This window comes from Ictidomys tridecemlineatus, chromosome 1 (assembly GCF_052094955.1).
Source record: "Ictidomys tridecemlineatus isolate mIctTri1 chromosome 1, mIctTri1.hap1, whole genome shotgun sequence".
Classification (NCBI taxonomy): Eukaryota; Metazoa; Chordata; class Mammalia; order Rodentia; family Sciuridae; genus Ictidomys; species Ictidomys tridecemlineatus.
The window spans coordinates 190,121,217-190,142,944 of NC_135477.1; the positions used below are offsets into that span (position 1 = coordinate 190,121,217).

The 21,728-nt window shown below is 56.9% G+C and overlaps 2 protein-coding genes and 1 long non-coding RNA gene across 6 annotated transcripts; 2 read left to right on the forward strand and 1 right to left on the reverse strand.

Moving 5' to 3' along the window:
* Window positions 1-261: 261 nt before the first annotated feature.
* Window positions 262-2,978, reverse strand: LOC144364844 (uncharacterized). The gene is made up of 2 exons (XR_013422933.1): window positions 2,653-2,978; window positions 262-956 (listed from the first exon to the last, which is right to left on the reverse strand). It is a non-coding gene; the product is annotated as an uncharacterized LOC144364844 (long non-coding RNA).
* Window positions 2,943-13,469, forward strand: Guk1 (guanylate kinase 1). 3 transcript variants are annotated; one of them, XM_078014736.1, is made up of 8 exons: window positions 2,943-3,087; window positions 10,661-10,774; window positions 11,100-11,141; window positions 11,636-11,732; window positions 12,203-12,341; window positions 12,410-12,494; window positions 12,868-12,953; window positions 13,124-13,469. In XM_078014736.1, exons 1-8 carry the CDS (start codon window positions 3,027-3,029, stop codon window positions 13,157-13,159), a joined length of 660 nt encoding a protein of 219 aa, XP_077870862.1. In that variant the 5' UTR covers window positions 2,943-3,026; the 3' UTR covers window positions 13,160-13,469. The 3 variants fall into 3 exon arrangements, with proteins under 3 accessions (XP_077870862.1, XP_005341333.4, XP_077870868.1); XM_005341276.5 differs by lacking the exon at window positions 2,943-3,087 and adding an exon at window positions 3,589-3,728; XM_078014742.1 differs by lacking the exon at window positions 2,943-3,087 and adding an exon at window positions 9,651-9,807.
* Window positions 13,470-13,567: 98 nt separating this feature from the next.
* Window positions 13,568-21,495, forward strand: Gjc2 (gap junction protein gamma 2). Of its 2 annotated transcripts, none has more exons than XM_021720813.3 (2): window positions 13,568-14,481; window positions 19,408-21,495. In XM_021720813.3, exon 2 carries the CDS (start codon window positions 19,427-19,429, stop codon window positions 20,732-20,734), a length of 1,308 nt encoding a protein of 435 aa, XP_021576488.1. In that variant the 5' UTR covers window positions 13,568-14,481; window positions 19,408-19,426; the 3' UTR covers window positions 20,735-21,495. The 2 variants fall into 2 exon arrangements, with proteins under 2 accessions (XP_021576488.1, XP_040128975.2); XM_040273041.2 differs by having other exon boundaries at window positions 14,481-14,564.
* The last annotated feature ends 233 nt before the right edge of the window (window positions 21,496-21,728 follow it).

Consider the following 21,728-nt stretch of genomic DNA (forward strand, 5'->3'; position numbering starts at 1 on the left):
CATTAACATTCCATGAGTTGTCCTGTGTTTTCCCTGAGTCATTTCCAGCATGGCCTCCATTTTAGATTTCACTGGGTATTAGACCCGATTTACCTAACTACACTGGCTACCTAACTTTAAATCTGGCTTCATTAGCACACACACAGCAACTGGTGAAGCTGAGAGGCCCCCGAGCCCAGGGTTTGCAGCAGTTTTATACATTCTTTGTGTAAGGGTCCGGCGGAGCGTCGGAGAAAGAGACCACACAAGAGACTGGCTCCATGCAATTGGCAAAAGGGGATTTATTGGGGATCCATTCCAGCGCACTGGGGCCCCGTGCTCACTCAAGAAGTGAGAGCAGCCCGGAGCCCTGAGCTGAGGTCAAGCAGAGCTTAAATACACTTTCTGGAGAGGGCGATGGGCTTTGCATACATCAGAACAAATCATCATGAGGCACGGGAAAATTGAACAACTCTGAGACGTGATTGGCACATTCATTGGCGGGAACAGGTTGGGCGGGGGTGATTGGTCATTCCTAAGCGGGTTAGACATTCAAACTGATTGGTTCGGGTCCTGTGACGAACTGCACAGGGCCCTAGGCTAAATGTTTTAACTATCTCAGGAATTTCAGGTTCTGGGTGTAACAGAGGAACTTAATAATACCTAATCTTTTACATTCAAGCTTTCCAGCTTAGAAACTTTACCCTTTCATTTGGAGAAGGCAGGGACCCCCACATACGTTATAGCATCTCTTAGCAAATCATCACACACCACGGGAAAATCAAACAACAACTCTAAAACATGATTAGCACATTCACTGGCAGGAACGGGTTGGGTAGGGGTGATTGGTTACTACAAAAGGGGTATTCATGGGCTGGGGATGTGGCTCAAGCAGTAGCGCGCTCGCCTAGTGTGCGTGGGGCCCGGGTTCGATTCTCAGCACCACATACAAACGAAGATGATGTGTCCACCGAGAACTAAGAAAAAATAAATAAATGTTAAAATTCTCTCTCTCTGTCCCCCTCTCTCTCTCACTCTCTTTAAAAAAAAAAATAAATAAAAAAAGGGGTATTCATTTGAACCTCTTGATTTAAGCCAAGAGGGGTGTTCAAGCTGAATTACATGGTTTCCCAACACCATAAACTACTGGGAGGGTCATCTGGCATCCCAGGTATTTCCCTGTCTCATGCTGATTGGTGGCTGCTAGTGGGTTGCTCTGGGTCCCCACCTAGCCTGACTTTCAAGGACACCTGGCGCAGCAGATCTCATTTGTAGATAAACAACTTAGCAGGTTGGGAATGTGCCTGAGTGCTCTGTGGGTCTTTCCAAGGACAAAGGTCATGTCCCTTTCCTTGGACAGGCTTTGCTCTGAGGTAGAGGCTGATTTTCACTTACAGCTTAATTTTTCCTTGATCCCACCTGCCTTTCTTATTAGAATTTCAAGAATCATATTGAAGCCAGAATTAGACAGGCAGGTCAGTATAGAGAGATAAATAAAGTCAGGTCAGATAGAGTCAGGCCAATTTTGAGTGAGTCCTGGGAAGTTGAAGGCTGCCCAGAGAGATAGAAATGTTAATTCCTTCAGAGCCCTTCCTCCACCCTTATCAAGAACCTGCCCCTGCTCCAACCTGTTCTAAGGTAACCTGTCCCAGGAAATGCCCCTCCCTACAGGGAGCTATAAGATTGTTAATTAATGTGTCTTGAGCTGCATTATCCTGCCCTTCCCCCTTCAGCCCACGTGTTTCCCACCTTTTGGTCATCCCACTGAGCATTCCTGGGCCTAGTCACCTAGGCAGGAAGGAGAAAGGTAAGGGGAAGAGGGCTGGAGAACAAAGGAAGCCTAGGACATATAAAAAGGGCCAAACGCCTGGGTTCTTCCAGCTATAGCCCCCTTCTCCTTCCTGGGATAGGTCTGTTGTACCCCTTTTAAATAAACCCTGCTTTATATGGTTGCCTGGGTATGCTTCTAAGAATCACACTTAAACATGTCATGCCTGACTTTTTTTTTTTTTTAAAGAGAGAGAATTTTTAATATTTATTTTTAAGTTCTCGGCGGACACAACATCTTTGTTGGTATGTGGTGCTGAGGATGGAACCCGGCCGCACGCATGCCAGGCGAGCGCGCTACCGCTTGAGCCTTTTAATAATCCTTACAAAAAGTAACCTAATTTAATCTATTCGTTATTTTCTTTCTCCTTGCTCCCACTTTACAGAACCCACAATCCTGCTAATAGCAGAGGAGCTTTCCTTACATCCTGTAGAACTGTAACCGGGGTCAACTTCATTCTGAGGGTAAACCTTGCCCCTCCACCGCCAAGTGTCTTATTTTTTCTGTCCCAGGATAATCTATTTGCGTCCTTCATAGCCCAGAAGTATCACTGCCCACAAGAGTAAAAGAACTTAAGCCTGGGAACTGGAGCAACAGCTCTCTCAAGGACACCAAGGGGCACTAATCATAGCTACTGATAATATCTGGGGCCAAGCCCTGGTACTATTATTATTCTAAAAGTCCTCAGTCCTCCCACGCAGGGAGAATCACAGCCTCGAGACAAAAGTCCTGTTTCTCCTTTACAATAAAACTTCCCTATTTCGCAATCCCTCGTCCCGGTTATCAGTTCGGAAACGGTGACAAGGACCTAGTTTCCCTGTAAGAACAGAGGCTGCCCGGCTTACACGCCGCAAGCACGGGCCAGTCCCACCCGAGATCGTGCTGCCACGCGGTCCTCCCTCGACAGCGGGCTGCTCTCTTCCGCCCGCGACCCCTAACCGTTCGGAGTCCACGCTGCGTTCTGGAAGAACCAGCCCCTGCCCTCCACGGGCAGCAGGGGGACACTGCGTAGAAACCAACCAGTGCAGTGGGCCTCCGAAGCGCGAGGGCAGCCGGCGCGGGGATGTGACGTCACGGAGGAGGTTGGCGCGGGCGGCCGGAGGCCCGCGTGGGCGGGGCCGGCGCGGCCCTGTGACGCTCCACGTGTAAGCGCGCGAGGGCCGGCTCGGCGCTGTGACGCAGGCCTCACGGGCGGGGCGGCGCGGCGGCAGCGGCCCTGATGCTGCGGCGCCCGCTGGCCGGGCTGGCGGCTGCCGCCCTGGGCCGGGCCCCTCTGGACGGTGAGTGCGGTGCGGGCTGCTGGCGGCAGCTTTTCCGGGGCCGCGGTGGCGACTGTCCATGTTCGGGAGCCTGGCAGTCGCGTCCCCGCCGGTCCTTAAAACCTTGCGTGGCGGGATCGGGCGCCGAGCTGCAGCCGCCGGCAGTCCGCGCGCTCCGCGCCCGCCCCAGAGGTCCCCAGCGAGGCTCGCGGGCGGGCCGTTGCGGGGTTTTGGGTAGGCCGGCGCTTAGAAGTGTCCCGAGCGCGGCTGTGGCGACGGGGCCGGGCTCCTCCTGGCTTCCAGAAGCCGCCGGTGTGGAGCTGTCCCCAAGCACGGTCTGAGCCGAGATGGAGCCTGCAGGGCACAGGATGCTGTTGTGAGGGGGCTCTGTCACTAACAGGCCAAACACGTTTATGTCTTTCCACAATGTCAGAATCTGTTGAACGACAAGCCTTCATCGAATGGGTTCGCTGAAAGTCGTAATCCAGGAAAATACGAGGTCTTTTATCCAGCCCTAATTCCTCCTGTCTAACACTCAAGTCCCACATCACACAATGGTGTATACAGGAGAAAGACTGAGGAAGGGTCAAGGCAGTTCAGGCTTACAGGGTGCTGCATCATGAGCCCAGGCTGAGACATGAGTCAAGGCTCAGTCACTGCAGGTAGGTGGTCAGATAAGAATTTTAACAAATCAATTCTGCAGAGTTGTCAGAGTCCAGGTGGATGGCAGTTTCGGTGTCAGCTTAGAGTGGGGCCATGTGTGGCCATCCCAGCAGGACAGACTTCTCTGCTGCAGCCCAACGGGGACAGGAAATGGAAGCTCCTCACTAGTGAATTTTCTTAGCAAGGCTGTTGATGAGTGCCCAGGGGATGGGGTCAGGGTGTTTCCGTTCAATCTCAAGGCTCCTACTTTTATGGGTCTCAAGCAAGGAAGGGGTTTGCATCTGGTGAGATGGATAAGCTCCCATGTCTGATGTTCCTGATGTGATTTGGTTTGTCCATGCGTCCAAGTGCTCCTTAATTTAGTTTGATAAGTTGGCATATATAAGTTATTTATCAATGTGTGCCTTACAGTAGGTTGTATTGGGCAGATGATGGTGGTTTACTTGTATAAACAAGGCATGGAGTCATTCTATCTTGGCACTTGCACTCAAAATGAGTAGCTTGTGGCAAACTACTGCTTCATAAAATGGAAAAACTCAAGTTTAGGCTCAGCCTGAGAACTGAGAACATACATAGCCTGCTCTCCAAGCGAGGAGTGCAGGAGTTCCTATAGGTGATCTTTGGAGCAGGTGAAGGTGCCATGTAGTACCTGTCCTGAGGAGAGGGTGGAAGCCAGGTGATAGCTGGCCACTCTTGGGTAGAGTCAAGGGAAGAGAAGGAACGCAGTTTGCTTCTGTAGAAGGGTGTCCTTCACGTTCACCCTTGCAGGGTCTTCAAAGGGCTTTGCCTGCCACAGTGTGGGCTTTTCTGGAGTTTTCTGTCACTCTTAGACTTCCCAGACCATGTTTACTCTGAGGAACTCAGGAAAACTTTTTTCTTCAGTCCCCAAGAAGGACAGGTTAGGATGGGATTTGCTACTTGGGGCTTTCCTGTCTCAGTCACTGATAGCAGAATTTCCTGCCATGCTGGCCAGTGGTGCCACTGCCTTTCCTTGAGGTTCTGGAAACCTTGGCCTAGCACTAGATTTTGGCTGGAAAAAACAAGACCAGCACGTCCTGAAATTGTGAACTTGAATGTATTACATTTTGCTCCAGCCATCCCACACTTTCCCCTGTCTGTTCAGGCACATGCAGAATAGTCAGGAAGCATGTTGAGATGATTTGAGAAAGAGGTAGAAGGAGCAGATGTGAGGAGAGTGATCCCACATCATCAGAAAGGAAAGGGAGGGAGTGGGGGTAAGCCTAGGAAAGCAGGTGGAGGAGGAAGGTGCCTCTGTACTCAGCTCCAGGTTCCTCCCTGACCCTGCCTGTGCTGGACTGGGTCTCCCCCTACAGAAGAGGGCTGCTGGCCAGCCCTGTGGGGTCCTTGCACTCTACTGTTGTTTGGTTCTACTCTCTATGCTTGTTCTGCCCTTGTTCCTTTTTCTTGGTGGGGAGAATCTCAAACAGGGCAGTGTCAGCAAGACAGGGTAGTTGTACAGGGCTGGGCTCTGCCCTGCCTTAGCCTCCTCTGAAGGCAGTGGTAGATCCTGTCCCACTTGGGTAGGAGGATAAGACAGAGGCTGTTCCAGGTGCTAGATTTTTGTTTTGTTTTGTTTTGTTTTTGATTTTGTTTTTTGGGGGGGTAGGTAATGGGTATTTAACCCAGCCCTTTTATTTTTTATTTTATTTTAATTTTGAGACAGGATCTCACTAAGTTGCTGAGGGCCTTGCTAAGTTGCTGAGGCTGGCCTTGAACTTGTGATGCTTCTACCTAACCCTCCAATTCGCTGGGATTACAGGCAGGCATTACTGCACCTGGTCTAGGTGTCACCTTATTTAGAAGTTCCATAGGGCTGGGTGGTCTCAAGCTGGGACACGTCACCTGGGTGCCCAAAGCCACTTGTTTCTCAGGAGAGGGTTAGAGGGAGCTGACATTTTTGTTCGTTTGGTGTCTTCTGGAAGGCAAAGGGAAGGGGGCAGCTGTGGCAGAATCCAGTCCTAGGGGCAGGCTGTAGGGAGGAGAGGAGTGGGGCTGCTGTTGCAAGGGAAGCCCAATTCAAGTAGTTCCCAGCAAATGCTCCTGGGTGACAGTCCCTCCTGAGCTCCTATGGAATTCTCTTGTATCTCAGCCACTTCTTACATATGTGGGGGTTTTGGCTCGTGACCAGGGTTTGGAACTGAAAGAACCAAAGAGCAAAGGGTCCAGAGTACTTTCCACAGTCTCCCCAAAACAAGTTGCCTCTGGCCTATGGTTTGGCTCAATGCTCTTGATGGGTGCTAGGGTGAGAGTCAGCTGTGCAGTTTCCTTCCTAGGGGAGGTGCCTGGGCTACAGCTGTGTCCCACGTTGGTTGTGCCAGCTTCTGAAGCGCAGATGCACACACCCCACTGTTCCAGTAGGGGCCTACACCAGCTCAGTTGGACCTGCTGTCAGCCTGTGGTTCCTCTGGTGGGGCTGGCCAGGGCAATGTGGTCCTGTGGAAGAGGGACAGGTACTCCTGGTTGTGAGCTCCTGGTGCTCAGTGTGTGGCTTGTGCCCTGGTGAGACTCTGTGGAGCCCTTAGAACATGTGCCAGGTCTGCTAGGCCAAGCTGGTATCTTCCAGCTGTATCTTCCTGCCTCTCCTCCAGGTAGGACAGGAGGGGTGCATCCTCCTGAAGAGGCTGGCAAGGTGGGCCTGGGGTGTGCAGCGCAGCAGGGCCATGGCAGGGATGGAGCTGGTTGTGATGCAGGGGTATAGGGACCTGTACAGTGTGCTTCTATTAGAGCAAGGCCTGCTGCTAAGCTGAGGCAGTCGCAGCAGTCCTTTCTTACCCGGTTCTTGGTGGTGCCAGGAAGATACCAGACATGTCCCTCAAAGTGGCAGGCATGAGCTTATTGAAGGGAAAGGAAAAGGAGACTCTCAAGGGAGAGAGTAGGTCCTCTCAGAGAGGGGACAGCAGTCCCACCCTGGTCCACCTGTTGACTTTTGACAGCATGTTTTGGGGTTTTTTTTTTTTTTTTTTTGTAGTTGGTCACAATACCTTTATTTTATTTATTTTTACGTGGTGCTAAGGATTGAATTAAGGGGGCCTCGCACGTGCTAGGTGAGCACTCTACCATGAGCACAACCCCAGCCCTTTGACTGCCAAGCTGAGACCTTGGCATTTGACAGCATGTTGACATCAGGCATGTCATGACATCAGGCTATCATGACAACTCTAGTTCACTTTGGCTATACTGACTGATTCTGATTGGAACCTGTTCTTACCAGTTTTATGGTTGGGAGAATTATCCTTCATCTCCTGAGTTCTGGGGGCCAGAGAAGTCTCCCTCGGGGTAACTTGTGTTCTTCTTGACATTTGGGACCTGCATTTCTCATGCAGATAGCAGATAGTTAGCCGAGAATGTATCCTGTGGACTTGAGCCAGGCAGGGCTGCAGGTAAATTACTCTTTAAAAGAAAGCACAGTGGGGCTGGGGATGTGGCTCAAGTGGTAGCACGCTCGCTTGGCATTCGTGCGGCTCGGGTTCAATCCTCAGCACCACATACAAACAAAGATGTTGTGTCCTCTGAAAACTAAAAAATAAACATTAAAAAATTCTCTCTCTTTCTCTTAAAAAAAAAAAAAAGAAAAAAAAAGAAAGCACAGTGGGCCCAGTGTACAAAATTATCGCCTTAATCTCAGATTCTCTCTGTTCATGCCTGTCTGTTCCCTATCCCTCACTGTCACCCATTTGTCCCCCTGACTGCTACCACAGCCCACAGGTGAGTGGCCCTGGGGATGGGGTACAGACTCCCATCTTCCCAAAATGTGGGACAGCCTCTTCCTAATGGTATAGTAGTACTCAGCCTCCTGGTACTGCAGTACCTGGTACAGTAGTACTCCTTCTGTTCCAGTAGTGCTCCTCCTCCTGTTCTAGCAGTGCTTGTCCTCCTGATATGGTTGTACTACTCCTCCTGGTACAGTAGTACTCCTCTCCTGTTCTGTGGTATTCCTCCTCCTGTTCCAGCAGTGCTCCTCTGGTACAGTAGTACTCCTGGTACGCCAATGCTCCTCCTCCTGTTCCAGCAGTGTTCCTTCTTCTGTTCCAGCAGTGCTCTTCCTGGTACAGTAGTACTCCTGGTACACTAGTCCTCCTCTTCCTGGTACACTAGTACTCCTCTTCCTGGTACACTGGTGCTCCTCTTCCTGGCACACTAGTGCTCCTCCTCCTGGTACACTAGTGCTCCTCCTCTTGGTATAGCAGTGCTCCTCTTCCTCCTGTTCCATCAGTACTCCTCCTCCTGGTACAGTAGTACTCCTCCTCCTGTTCCAGCAGTGCTCCTCCTCCTGGTACAGTAGTATTCATCATTCTTCCAGGTGGATTTCTCTTTTCAGCAACCAAAGTAGCTATGCTGTGATTGCTTGCAGGAGTCCGTATACTTGTTAGGGATGAAATGCTCCCTTCCTATGAGGGAGAGACCTTCAAGGTAGAGACCTTTCCTCTTTCAGGTTTGGGCAGCCAGTAACAAAACCAAAGCTGAGCATCAGCAGTACAAGCTTTATTCAGTAGCTAAAGAATGGAAAAGCAGGATTTCCTCACAGCTCCACCTCTCCACCCCTGAGGGTTCCAGAATCATAGACTAGGTTAGTGAAATCAGGGATTTTGAGAAGGTGTCTGTTTTCTAGGAATCCACATGCCATCTGTTCTTTTATGTGGTCCTTCCTGGTTGCTACCAGGGTGACTAAACTGTTGGAGTGCTGGTAGTTGTGTCATTTGGCACAGAAGTCGGGTGATACTGAAGCTTGAGGCCCTTGGCGCAGCCGGTCATCCGTGGCCTATTAGTCACCTTCTAGGCGTTCAGTCTTTGTAGACAAGCCAGCTGAGTGGGGCAAACCAGACAGACTGCATGGACAGTGCTGGGGAATGCACTGAGTCTGGACAGCCCCAAGGTGAGCCCTGCCGTGAACCCATGTTACCCTCATGGGAGCCAGGAGCTCTAGAAGCTGACCTGGGTCACAGGGCTCCTGTGTCCTAGGACACTCTGGGGTACGAGAAACTGAAAGTGCCAAGTCAGCAGGATGCAGAGCCCCCACAGGCGGCAGCAGGCCATCAATCTGTGGCCACCTGAGTGCCTGGTGTAGGTAGAAGGGAGGGCCACCCTGTGGAGCCAGGATATGCAGCTGGCAGCAGGCCTGGGTAAGCAGGGGCTGGCGGGGGGGGGGGTGAGCTCTGTCTGGACGCCCCAGAGAAGGTGGCATACAGAGCAGCGTGACAGGTGAGAAGACACCTTGGACAGGCAGGCCAGAGCAGTCTGTCACTGACCTGCTGGAGATGTGGGCCAGGCTCCCCTATCCCTCCTTCCTGCATATTTCACAAGCGGTCCTGAGTGTTTCTTCTCAAGAACACATACAAACGCATGCATTTCAGTGTGTACGTGTGGATGTGCATGTTTTGAATGTGTGAACCTTGTAGGGGCACCTGCGGGCAGTGTCCTGTGGCGTGTGCCCCTGTATGTGAAGAGCCAGCATGGTGCTCTGAGATAACCTTGTGGCCTACATTGGAGATTAAGAAGCAGGCCTGCCCACACAGGTGCTTGTCCTTGTAGGCACTGTGCTGCTAACAGCCCAGGGCTAAGGTGCTTGGGTTGCCAGGCAACCCCTCCAGCTCCTACAGCCTCCAGGGTCTCCCTCTGCCCAGGCCAGCACAGAGTGGAAACTTTAGTCCCCAAAATCCTGCCTGGATTTTCCTCCCTCTTACTCTCATTCATGTGCTGCCCTGGGCAGACTTGGTCTTGCACCCCTCAGCTCACATGGGCTAGAGTAGGGCAGGGCAAGGAACTTCCTTTTCCTTCCTCCTCGGTATGGGGGTGGGGCTGGCTTCCCTGTTAGGGTAAGGGCCCCTGGAATCTAGCTTTCAGAAGGGCAGAGTTGGCGCTTGGGGATTTAGCTCTCAGAAGGGTGGGGTTGGGCCCCCAGGGGATCTAGTTCTAAGAAGGGCGGGATTGGGTGTCCAGGGGATTTAGCTGTCAGAAGGGCAGGGTGCAGGCTTGTCAGAGATTAACCCCCAGCCTTGAGTGCAGAGCAACTGCAGTCTTGCCCCAGGCTGACCACAGAGGAGGCTGCACCCCAGGCAGGTGGGTGCTGTCCCAGGGAGACAGGAGGGGCTGTCCCCCAGGGAAAGGAGGCCTGCTCAGGGCCAGGTTGGTGGGAGGGTGAATTGGGGGAGTCAAACGCTGGGAGACCGTGGGGTCAGGGCTGGAATTCAGTCGATCCTAGGGAAGGATCCCTGTCCTAGGGCAGTGCCAGCAGATCCATAAGGAAGGAAACTGGTGCAAGATTGTGCTGAGCTGTGTGGTAGGGCTCAGCTGATTCCACAGACCTCCCCTTTGGCACAGGCTGCTCAGTGCCTTCCTGCCACAGGTGTTGAGCCCTTAGCCACATCCAGCTTCCCCTCTTAGGGTTGCCCCACTTGCCAGCAGCCTGTGCTTCCCAAACTCTGGCATCAGAGACCAGGACTAGTGGGAGGTTCCCAGAACAGACTTTGAGCAGACCTTAATGAGACCACACTTGTGGGGACAGGAACACTCCCACCTCAGACCCGGCCACCCAGCAGGCAGTACCACCTATAGGAGCCAAAGCTAGGTTCCCACATGGGGTAGAGGTCTCAGGGTCCCAGAGGGGTGGCACTGGGTAAGGCAGCCCTGGGTGGGGCAGGGGTTTCAGGATGGGATCCTGGAGGCAGCCCTGAGAAGGATGGAACTGGAGTGGACAGTGTCATCTGGCCCAGGCTTAGCTGGGGGAGACACAAGGGTGAGGCTGGAGCCCTGTTGGCCTCCTTGCTCTTGTGGCCATCTTTGCTGATTAGCACTCTTCTGTGCATGGTGCACATTGCACAGGGAGGCCCTCACCCCACTGCCTCCTGTGTGTGGTCCAGTGCTGGCATGGGTGAGGGCACAGCTGCCCACACCTGCATCTGCCCCTGCACAGGCATGTCGGGACCCAGGCCCGTGGTGCTGAGCGGGCCATCTGGGGCTGGGAAGAGCACCCTGCTGAAGAGGTTGCTCCAGGAGCATGGCAGCATCTTTGGCTTCAGTGTGTCCCGTGAGTACTTTGGGGACATGAAGATATGGGCTAGGGGTGTTGTCCCAGCATGCAGCCACTCTGGAGGCCCCAGAGGCATACACACAGCCTGGGGGTGCTCTGCTTATGCCCCTTTCCTGGGGTCTGAGTCTGCAGCAAGCCTCCTGGTCTCCATGGCCCCCAGAGGGCAGGGCTGGGCTGCCACAGCCTCCTGCCTATGCGGTGCAGGCCTCAGGTCTGGTGCACAGCCCTGCGGCGGGCCCCTGGGCGGAGCACACCTGCCAGAGAAGACTTGTGGAGCTGGTGGGACCAGGGTCTCTCAGTGGGTGGTGGGTCTTTTTTGTAGATACCACGAGGGACCCGCGGCCCGGTGAGGAGAACGGCAGAGGTGAGTTGGCTTGGATAGTCCATGGGCCCTGGCTGCAGCTGGCATGGTGTTGGGAGGTCTCCTCATCCCCTGCCTCTTGGCTGCAGGGCACACAGTGGTCTCCCACCTGTGTGGGAGTCCCTGCCTTCAGTGGTGGTGGGTGATTAGGTCCTGTGCCTCTTGTCAGCCTGGGGGAAGCTACAGAAGTAGTGTCCTGGGCACCTGACCCAGGCTGCCCTGAGCTTGGCCCCGCTGCTGTGTGGTGTGCTGGAGTGTGCTCCTCTAGCATGTCCCAGACACTCCATGCTGATGTGTCGCCCAGAGGTCCCCACCTCCTCTGCGGAACTTGGCAGTCTCCTGTCCCCACAAAGGGGACAGTGCAAGCAGTGGCACATGACACATGGACAGAGCAACCCAGACGCGGGATGGGAGGAGGGCTGTCAATACTCCGAGGAGATGGGGATGCTGGCCGGGCCGCATGGTGGGCACCTCTAGACAGCCTTCCTCCTCTCCAGATTACTACTTTGTGACCAGGGAGGTGATGCAGCATGACATCGCTGCTGGGGACTTCATTGAACATGCTGAGTTCTCAGGAAACCTGTATGGGACAAGGTGGGCTGTGCATGGGGTAGGCCCAAAACCCCTGGGGTCGTGGGTCAGGGTCCCCATGTCATGGCAGCAGTGGGCTCTCCAGTCTTCCCCTCCGACACCTTCCACCCAGTCTGCCTGCTGCAGAGTGCCCTTCCCCAGCTCCCATGGAGCCCTTGAGCCATCTAGTGGGTAAGGGAGCACATGAGGAGGCACAGAAACAGGCTGTCCAGAGGCCCGGGGTCAGGCAGTGCCCTCCAAGAGGAACCCCATGTGGCTGCAGGACAAGTGACTATGCTGGCAGGGGCCTGGTAGGGGTGTGCTTGGGGTGCTCTGGAAAGTGCAGGGGGTGCTGGGGACAGGTGAGGCCCTGCAGCTGCCCAGGGGAGGCTGGGAGGGAGGGGCCAAGTCCCTCTGAAAGTCTTGGAGACCTGGGGCCTGGTAGAGCAGAGCAGTGCCACTGAGCTTCTGGCTACGTCCATCTCTGACCCTAGCAAGGCGGCCGTACGGGCCGTGCAGGCCATGAACCGCATCTGCGTGCTGGACGTGGACCTGCAGGGCGTACGCAACATCAAGAAGACAGACCTTCACCCCATCTACATCTCTGTGCAGCCTCCTTCACTGGATGTGCTGGTGCGTGCCTGGGGCAGGGCTGGGCGGGTACCCAGGAGGCTCTGACCCCACGTGGGCCTGCTTTCTAGGAGCAGCGGCTGCGCCAGCGTAACACGGAGACAGAGGAAAGCCTGGAGAAGCGGCTGGCTGCCGCTCGGGCAGACATGGACAGCAGTGAGTGCAGCTGGGGTCCCCTAAAGGTTCACACCCTCATCTCCACTTGGATCCTCTTCCCTCTGGTTTGTGCTCAGTTTGCTGCAGGCGGGGGTTGCTTGGCCCTTCTGCTGTCTCTGCAAGGGCGTGGGGTAACCACATCACCTGCACTGCTAGCCCTGACCAGTGTCTTGAGCTTGGATTCAAGAGCTTGACAGCACTGAGCCCCTGCTGGGGTTCTGCAGAGAGGAGAGTGTGGCTTGGTACCTGGCCCTCGGGGTCTGTCCCTCCCATAGCCTGGACATGCAGGGGCTGCCTCGCAAAATAGCAGCAAGGGAACACAGCTAGGTGATGAGTTTGGTGCTGCCTGTCCCTCTCCCCATCTCGTCCCCAGGCAAGGAGCCAGGCCTATTCGACCTGGTGATCATCAATGATAACCTGGATGAAGCCTACGCAGCACTGAAGCAGGCACTGTCTGAGGTGGGCCTCCCTCCTTGGTCCTGGGCAGCCCCTGCTCAGGCTGCGTCCTGTGTGGACTCTGGAGAGGCCTGGTGTACCCACACTGGCACAAGACTGGGTGTCAGCAGATGGGAGGCCCAGTCCTCCCCAATCCCAGCCTTCCCTGACCTTTTTCTCTTCCTCCTGGGCAGGAAATCAAGAAAGCTCAGGGGACAAGCCATTCCTGAGGACCACCTGTCCAACCCACAGGCACTTCCCGTGCCCTGCATCTGTCTGGGCTGCTGAGGATCCACACAGCACCCAGGATGGCTTCCCAACGTGGGATGGGCACAGTTGCTCCTTGCTGGCCACATGGCAGCTCTGCACCTCAGCTGGTGTCTGGCATGTGGGGTGGGATTGCTGCCCACCTCCCTCCCTCACTGTGGCTGGAGGACTGAGGTGCCCCCCATCTGCCTTCCCTGAGCTGTCTCTGTCCCTTCCCATGTCCCTCCCGCTGGAGCGGGACTGACATCCTAATAAAGTGACTGTTGGGTTAAAGTGTTGCCACCCTGAGGCGGGTTCTTAATCCTGAGTAAGGCCATAGCTACACTCCTCCACACGGGACCCCTGGTCTCCTCCACTCCTACCCAGCAAGCCCTAAGGATAGTGTCTACTGGCACCTACTCCATTACCTGAACCAGTGTCCACCAGTCATGGAAATGTCATCCAGGGCTGTTCCTAAGCATGTCCCCTTGGGGAGCCCAGGCCCAGCTCTGGGAGTCCACTGCTGCCTATTCTAGTTGCTCCTGGGCCAACTGGGGGCATCAGAGAGACAATCCAGGTAGGGAACAGGGAACTGAGGCTGAGGGATCAGGGTCCTAGGGGCTGGTGTAGGAGCAGATGCCCAGTGCCTCCATAGAGGTTCCAGATCCCTGAGGTGTGGAGGCCAGGATGATTTGGGGGCTCCCAAGGGAGATGCCTCCTCAGAGGTAGCTGTCCATCTTGTCCTGGCCCCCAGTGGTGTGCCTCAGGAACCCTGGCTGTGCTGGGCCTCTCTTATATGGTTGGCCTAGGAAAGTGGCCCCAACAGAGGGGCACCACATTTGCGGGGGGTCAGCTCCAGCCCTGCCTATGAATGTCCAGGTGAAGCCACTCAGGGCAAGACCCAGACATGTGGGTGGATGAGGATTTGGAAGAGGGAAGCAGGCAGGAAGCCCAGGCGGAAATAGCTAGGGAGACCAGGCGTCTTGGGCCCTGTCCAAAAGGCCAGATGTGTTTCAAGGAAGGCAGGCCAGAACCAGGCCTGGACCTTAGGTGCAGTGTCGGGGACTGCTGTGGGCCTGGGCTGGCGTTTCCAGCTCCCAGCTACCCCACCCCCAGGGACAATCAGGGATTCAGACCCTGAGGCCTGCAGGGGGAACAATGGAGCCCTTGAAGGCCCCCCCTTCACCCCGCATTGTGCTTGGTGGCGAGAGGTGGCCCTGGCCCAGCCACACACCCTCGGGAAGGACCAGCATCGTCCGGCAGGTGGAAGGGCTCAGTGAGACTTGTATTTCCCAGCCTGGAGAAGGTAGGGCTCTGCCTGGGAACCCCACCCACCTCCCCAGACTCATCCAGAACAGGAACTAGCGGTGAACCCCTCAGCCAGCTGAGGTAGGGTGGCTTCACCCCTGCTGCACCCCACTCCTGGCTTAGCCTCAGGACCTGTGGGGACGTAGGGGGGTTACGGAAGGACCCATCCTGGGGAGCATGCAACTGCTTGGATTGTGCACTGAGGGGCCCCTCTGGGTGTCTGTTCATCTTTGCCCAGCTGTGAGCAGGGTCCACTTAGGGGCTTCTGGGTAGTAGGTGGGGGAGATGGGGCCTCAGGCTGCACAGGGCCTGCCTGGTGAGCAAGGCGTGCATTTGGCATCTCCCCCAGCAGCTGGGGCCCCTTGGCTGCAGCTGATGAGCCCCCAGCCAGTTGCAGTGTGTTCAGAGGCTGGGCCTGGGCAATACTTGGCTTGACTGAGAAAGCCAGAGGCAAGGGGTCCCACCCAGAGGGTCTGCTCCACTGCCAGGAGGCACTCAGCCCCTAATCACTCAGGACCCCAGGCAGGCTGGCTATATTTTGAGCAAGCCCCTCTCACCTGCTGGGCCCAGGGCCTCAGCCAAGGAGCAGATCATGCAAGGATAGCAAACCTTGTGCTGAGTAGGGTGCGTGGGGTTCTGGAGGTGGCTGGAGCAGGCCTGTTAGGAAGGCATTAGGGCAAGGATGGGGTTGATGTTAGGGTCCCAAGGAGGAGTACTAAGGCCTGGGGGAAGAAGGACTTGTCCAGAACAGCCCTGCTGACCGTTGCACCAGGGCCACCAAAGCTTCTGCACAGGAGATCCTCATGAGCCCAGGCCTCTACTGTGGGAGGGCATGAGGGATGTGGGTCCAGGGACAATGTGCAGGGGGTGCATGTGGACCCCTGTGGGAGTGGGCAGCACAGCACCCTCCCTGGGACATGGCAGAGATGGTTAGCAGTGATCACTGCGAAGGTGCAATTTCTCGGTCCTGCCACCCTTTTTCATAGAGTCCTGCCTGCGGTAGTTGTGGGAGGTCTCCCTGGTGGCTCTGGAGGAGACTGTGACCCCCATCCCTCTGTCTCCCCCACCCACACTCAGGCCAGCAGCCCCACTTCTGGAGGACCGGCCACTCAGTTCCAGGTTGTACTGCAGCAGCAGCTATCTCAATGGCAGGGCAGTGATTTTCCCTCATCCCATCTGGTCTCTCCATCTCTGAGGAAGGGGTGGCCCCTCACCTCCTGGATCCTGGTCCAGGGGGCTCTGTGCCTCCCTGAGCACCCAGGGAGGGGGCTCGACTGTGGGTGGGGAAGGGTGGCAGGTGGGGCCCCTCGGGCACAGGCTGCAAGCTGTCCTACTCAGGAGAGCAGGTGGGGGAGCAGACATGGTCACTACAGGGTACCCAGGGTGAGGAGGCCCCCAGCCTGGCCAGTAGGCCCACAAGATGGCAGCAGTTACCTCAGCCCACGCCTGCATCTCCAGGCAGCTGGGGTCTGGCTGAATTTCTAGGCCACCTCCCAAGAAGCTCAAGTGTCCACTGACATGCTGGATTGCCCCCCAGGCCTGGGGGGCTTCCCCAGGGAGGTACTGGCTGGTGTGGAATTGAGAGCCCTTGGTTGCACGAGTGTTCAAGTGGATGTGAACCTAAGCACGGGCTGCACACCCCTCGGCATACCTGTGTGGTCGAGAGGGGAGGGAGAAGTGGGAAGCAGGCTGGGATGAGGAGGCAGGAGAGAAAGGCCAAAGGTGGCCTGCCCATGCACACAGGGGCAGCAGGCTCACTGCCATGGGCTGCCAAGGTCACCAGGGCCTGAGGATTGGGTCCTGGTGGTTAAGGGTGCACATCCCCTCTGGGCCAGCACGCCAGGAGATGCATGGTCGAAGCTCAGGTGGGTGTGCCAGGGCCCAGCCTATAGGCTGGGTGCCCAGGCTCCTGTGGGTGAGTGTTACAGCCACCTCTGAGGACCTGGGAGGGGACAATCAGGACTGGGGCATCAGGCATGAGGGGTGCTGATGTGTGGACAAGGGACAATCCCCCACCCAGCCCCTGCTTGGAGAGCTGAGCACTTCGAGGGTGCCCCTCCAGCAGCCACCAGAGCAGGGGAAGCCTGGTCCTAGCCAGCGGACTCTGAGAGGGGTGGACGCATGAGGATGCCTGAGGGTGTTTCCCAGGACCTAGATCAGAGCTAGTGATTAGGGCTCAGGGGGAAAGCCCATCCCACTGCTGGTAGGTCTGGGGCTACTGGTCTCCCACTGTGCCAGGACTGGGCATGCTGACCAGGACCTGACATTGGAGATTGCTGACAGGCAGCCTTTCCTACTTGCCCTGAAAGAGACCCCCACAGAGGCAGCCCCCACTGCCTGTACCCCCTCCACCAGCTCCATGCCTCCCCTATCACTGGGAGCCTCCCGCCTGATGGCCTCAGAGTGCCCAGGCTAGGAAACACCCAGGGCTGCTGGGCACAGGCAAGCCCTGTAGTAAGCCCCAGCCCCCACACTCCTGTGAGCCCTGGTTTGCACTCCCAACCCCACTGTTAGACCCTTGTCATCTCTGTGAGCCTTCTGTGAGTCCCTGCTCCTGCCCTGAACCCACATCCTTCCTCCAAACTCCAGAGCCTGCACCTCCTGCTCTTCCCTGGCCTCTGACTGACTGCTCCAGGGCCAGCTGGGGTCACCTCTCCCTCGCACCACCATGCTCTTCACTGCCTGCTTGGGGCCTGACACCAGGGCGCCCCTTGGAGGACCCAGACCCTACAGTGGACCCCCTCCCAGATCCCACTGTAGGCCTAGTGTTGGGGGAGGGTTCCCCTGCTCCAAGGCCCTGCACTGGCTGGCCCCTCTGTGGTGCGTCCTTTACCGTAAACACGTGTGGACTCCCAGGAAAGCTGGGAAGTTCAGGCAAGTTCTGTGAAGGTCACAAAGTTCCCATGCCCCCCGCCCCTCCTCCCTGGGATGCTGGACGCAAATGGTACCCATACAGTGCTCGGCCAGGGCACTGTCCTGGGTCATGGCAGAGACAACAGTGATCACTGCGAAGGTGGGACTCCTCTGTCCTGCCTCCCAGTGGTGGGAAGTAGGTCTGGTGGCAGGTGCATCTCCTGGCAGGATCTGTCTGCTCTCCTCAGCTTGGCTCCACTGAAGCCCTCAGGGGTCTAAGCCCAGTCTAAGTCCAAGCAGCCTTAGCCACCAGGAGCGCTTTCAGCTGACTTGGTTTCCCAGACAGGCCCCACTGTGTGTCCTGCTTCTGTGCACCCGCCTCGTGTTTAGGCTCCTCCTCTCCAAAGCCACCCTGTGTCCCTGTCCTGGCTCTGGCATCAGCGCTTCTTTCCTTTCAGGGGCTTGGAGTTAGAGACCACAGCCTGGGGCCAGGCGCATCCCCAGATCCCCAGGCGTTTTTGCATTCTAGCCCTTTCAGGTGACAGCAAAGACAAGTGTGTGCACAAACCCATGGTTTTCTGTATTTTGTCTGTGAACTTCCTCTGTGAAGCTGTCCACCTCTCTGGCAGACTGGATAGGAGCTCCATGGGTCTGGCTGCCATCATTATCCACAGAGCATTCACCCGCTACACAGACAGATGACTCATGGAGAGGGGATGGGGAAGGGCAAGTGCATGTGTGTGCGTGTGCACAGGCATGTTGGTGTGTAGGAGCACCTGTGTGTGCAGTACTATGCACTGTACCTCTGTGTGGAAGGAGGCAGCTGTGGCCTAGCAGCAGTTGGCTCTGGCCAGCAGAAGGGGCAGCAGGACCCAGGCCAGAGGTAGGGGACAGGTTGCCTGGCGCAGGGGCCTGGTGAGACCCTCATATTTACCCTACCAGGAGTCACCTGGTAACTCTCGTGGGTCCAGCTGCCTCCCTAACTACCCAGACACCAACAGGCACCCTCAATTCCAGACTCAGATGCTAATCTCCCCTCCAAAATGGCCTCCCTGTCCCTGGTCCTTATCCTCCATGGCTTTCTTCTCACATCCCCACTAGGTCCATAAGCAAACTCTGCCTGGCCAGACTCCCCTCTGTATGGCCAGGCCGTGGCGTTACTGCCTGGTGGGGTCTCAGCTGCTTCACCTCTCCCTCCTGTGGCCTGGAATTCCCACCCAACAGGCCACCCCTGCTGCCCTTTGGTGACTCCTGGTAGGGTAAATATGAGGGTCTCACCAGGCCCCAGAGCCCCTCTGAGCACATAGATGTGGCTGTCTCTGTCATTGCCCAAGGTGGCTGTGCATCATTGTGTTTTCAGCTTCACCAGACATTGTCCCACCTGGATAGATGCTGGCTTCCTTGGTTCCCCTAGCTGGGAACAGTCTAGAGAGAAGGAGCTGGGGCTGCATGGGGAGCCCCAGTGGTCCTGTGCTGGGAGAGGCAGCTGGCAGGCTAGGTGCAGCAGAACCAGCAGGGGCTTGGAGAGGATGGGGTCCTATATCGAGGCAGAGGATGTCTAGAGCTGCTGTGCAGGGTGTGGAGGGAGAAGGGCGGGGCTGCTGGGACTCAGGGCTGTGGGGGTTGATGGGGCTACTAGGGCTGGGGACTGCAGAGGCTGGGAAGTTGGAGAAGTAGTGGGGGCTTGGGTGGCTGGGCAAGCTGGGGACTAGGTCCTGGGAGAGACCCTCAGATACTGGGGCATAACTCTGTGGGAGTAGGAGGGAGTGGGGCAAGGTGGTGCAGCAGGATCTGACCACAGAGCTCCCCTGAGGAGTTCTGGGGGAGAGAGGGTTGGGCAGGTGCTCAGCAAGAGATGCAGCTCTGCCAAGGAAGGTTCTCCCTAAGTCCCAGGGACAGGGTCTTAGGCCTGGGTGGGGAATGCCTTTCCCACCCAGAAAAGGCAAGATGGTGAGCTTGGGTCACCAGCTATAGGTAAGCTGAGCGACTGCAGCCCTCTCGACTGAACCCTGAGTACCGGGTTTCCAGATGCCCCCATTTGGCCGTCGTTGACTGCTGCCCACGCCCACAGGTCCTGCCCGCCCGCGCCCATGACCAACATGAGCTGGAGCTTCCTGACGCGGCTGCTGGAGGAGATCCACAACCACTCCACCTTCGTGGGCAAGGTGTGGCTCACCGTGCTGGTGGTCTTCCGCATCGTGTTGACTGCTGTGGGCGGCGAGTCTATCTATTCCGATGAGCAGTCTAAGTTTACTTGCAACACGCGGCAGCCGGGCTGCGACAACGTCTGCTATGACGCCTTCGCACCCCTGTCGCATGTGCGCTTCTGGGTCTTTCAGATCGTGGTCATCTCAACGCCCTCCGTCATGTACCTGGGCTACGCCGTCCACCGCCTGGCCCGTGCCTCGGAGCAGGAGCGGAGGCGAGCGCTCCGCCGCCGCCCAGGTCCCCGACGCGCTCTCAGGGCGCACCTGCCACCGCCTGGATGGCCAGAGCCCACTGACCTGGGCGAGGCGGAACCCATGCTTGGGCTGGAGGAGGAAGAAGAGGAAGAGCCAGGAGTGCCCGAGGGTCCGGGAGAGGACACGGAGGAGGAGCGCGCAGATGAGATGGCAACCAAGGGGGCTGGGGTAGATGGCAAGGCGGCTGGGGGCCCGGGTCCAGCCGGGCAACACGATGGACGGCGACGCATCCAGCGGGAGGGACTGATGCGCGTGTACGTGGCCCAACTGGTGGTCAGGGCTGCCTTTGAGGTGGCTTTCTTGGTGGGCCAGTACCTACTCTATGGCTTCGAGGTGCGGCCTTTCTTCGCCTGCAGCCGCCAGCCCTGCCCACACGTGGTGGATTGCTTCGTGTCGCGGCCCACTGAGAAGACCGTCTTCCTGCTGGTCATGTACGTGGTCAGCTGCCTGTGTTTGTTGCTCAACCTCTGCGAGATGGCTCACCTGGGCCTGGGTAGCGCGCAGGACGCCGTACGTGGCCGCCGGGGTCCACCAGCGCAGGCGCCTGGTCCCGGGCCGCGCCCACCACCTTGTGCCTTCCCGGCCCCGGCCACCGGCCTGGCCTGCCCGCCTGACTACAGCCTGGTGGTGCGTGCTGCTGAGCGTGCACGCGCGCATGACCAGAATTTGGCTAATCTGGCCTTGCAGGCGCTGCGTGATGGGGCGGCAGCAGGCGGAGACAGGGATAGCCCGCCCTGCCCCGGGCTCTCCGCAGCCAACCGGGGGCCACCCAGAGCCGGCGCACCGGCTTCTGGAACCGGCAGCGCCACGTCTGGGGGCACCGCCGGGGAGCAGGGCCGGCCTGGGGCCCATGAGCGGCCAGGCGCAAAAACCAGGGCTGGCTCTGAGAAGGGAAGTACTGGCAGCAGGGACGGAAAGGCCACTGTGTGGATCTGAGTATACTGGCGGGGATTGCTGAGGGAGGGCTGATGTGGGAGGCTCTGGAGGAAAGTTGATCTCAATTCTGTTCAGACAGCGGCACCCAAGGCAGCTCTGGCTGCTTCTCCTACCTGGGGAGGGATGTTGCAGGGAGGAGAAGGGGCTGAAGGCCAACAGGAGGCAGGGTCTGGGCACCTCTGAGGCTGAAAGACGGGGAGGAGGAAGCCTATGTGCCCCCAAGGGTGGGCTAAGCAGGGGCCCAGGAATGACTGGCCGTGCCCCTGCTGAGCTGTTGGGCCCTCAGAGATGACCACTGCCTGCCTCCCATTCCTTCCCTCTGAGCTCCCTTGCAGCAACCCACTGACCACCTGAGTCCCTGGAACAGACATTTTGGGGACTGCACAGTTTCCATTTGCTGACACAATATGTGGTTCCTTTGCCACACCTTCAGCCTGGAGCCCTGGTTCCAGCAATCCCAGGACAGGCAGAGGGTCCTGGGCTCAGCCCCAACCTGCACCAGTTCCTGGTTCTCCTGGGGTGACACTCTGCAGAAGACCTTGGATGGACAGGACTACCCCTTCTCTGAGCCTCTATGGCAAAAAGTACCAGCTAAGGTTTGCTGCCTAGACTGACAAAAGCAGTGGTTGGGGACCTGTGGCTGGGTTATGCTAGAGGAAGGGGTCTTGGGAAGCCTGCCCATGGCCTCTCTGCCTGCCTTCCTAATTCAGAGCCAGCTTCTGGAACTAAGGGAGCAAAATAAAACTAACTTTTGTTTACAACAGGGTGTGTGCACTTGTGTAAATCTGAGCAAGAGTGAGTTTGTGTTAATATGCACACTGGTAACTGCATGCACTGTGGCTATGTATGTGACTGCATACATGTAAGCAGGCACATGTGTGCCCAAGTGTTCCCTACTAGCCACAGGGGGCACCTAGCTCAGCACCAGCCTGGCTGGGAGACCTCTCCCCAGGGACAAGCAGGGAGCAAGGCCTGAGATGGAGCTCCTGAAGGT

What these genes read in the sequence shown, in the direction of transcription:
- Guk1 (XM_078014736.1), top strand. Translation starts at nt 3,027, where the DNA reads ATGCTGCGGCGCCCGCTGGCCGGGCTGGCGGCTGCCGCCCTGGGCCGG. An exon ending in CTTTGGCTTCAGTGTGTCCC is followed by an intron (nt 10,775 to 11,099) that starts GTGAGTACTTTG and finishes TCTTTTTTGTAG; the next exon opens with ATACCACGAGGGACCCGCGG. An exon ending in CGGTGAGGAGAACGGCAGAG is followed by an intron (nt 11,142 to 11,635) that starts GTGAGTTGGCTT and finishes CCTCCTCTCCAG; the next exon opens with ATTACTACTTTGTGACCAGG.
- Gjc2 (XM_021720813.3), top strand. Translation starts at nt 19,427, where the DNA reads ATGACCAACATGAGCTGGAGCTTCCTGACGCGGCTGCTGGAGGAGATC.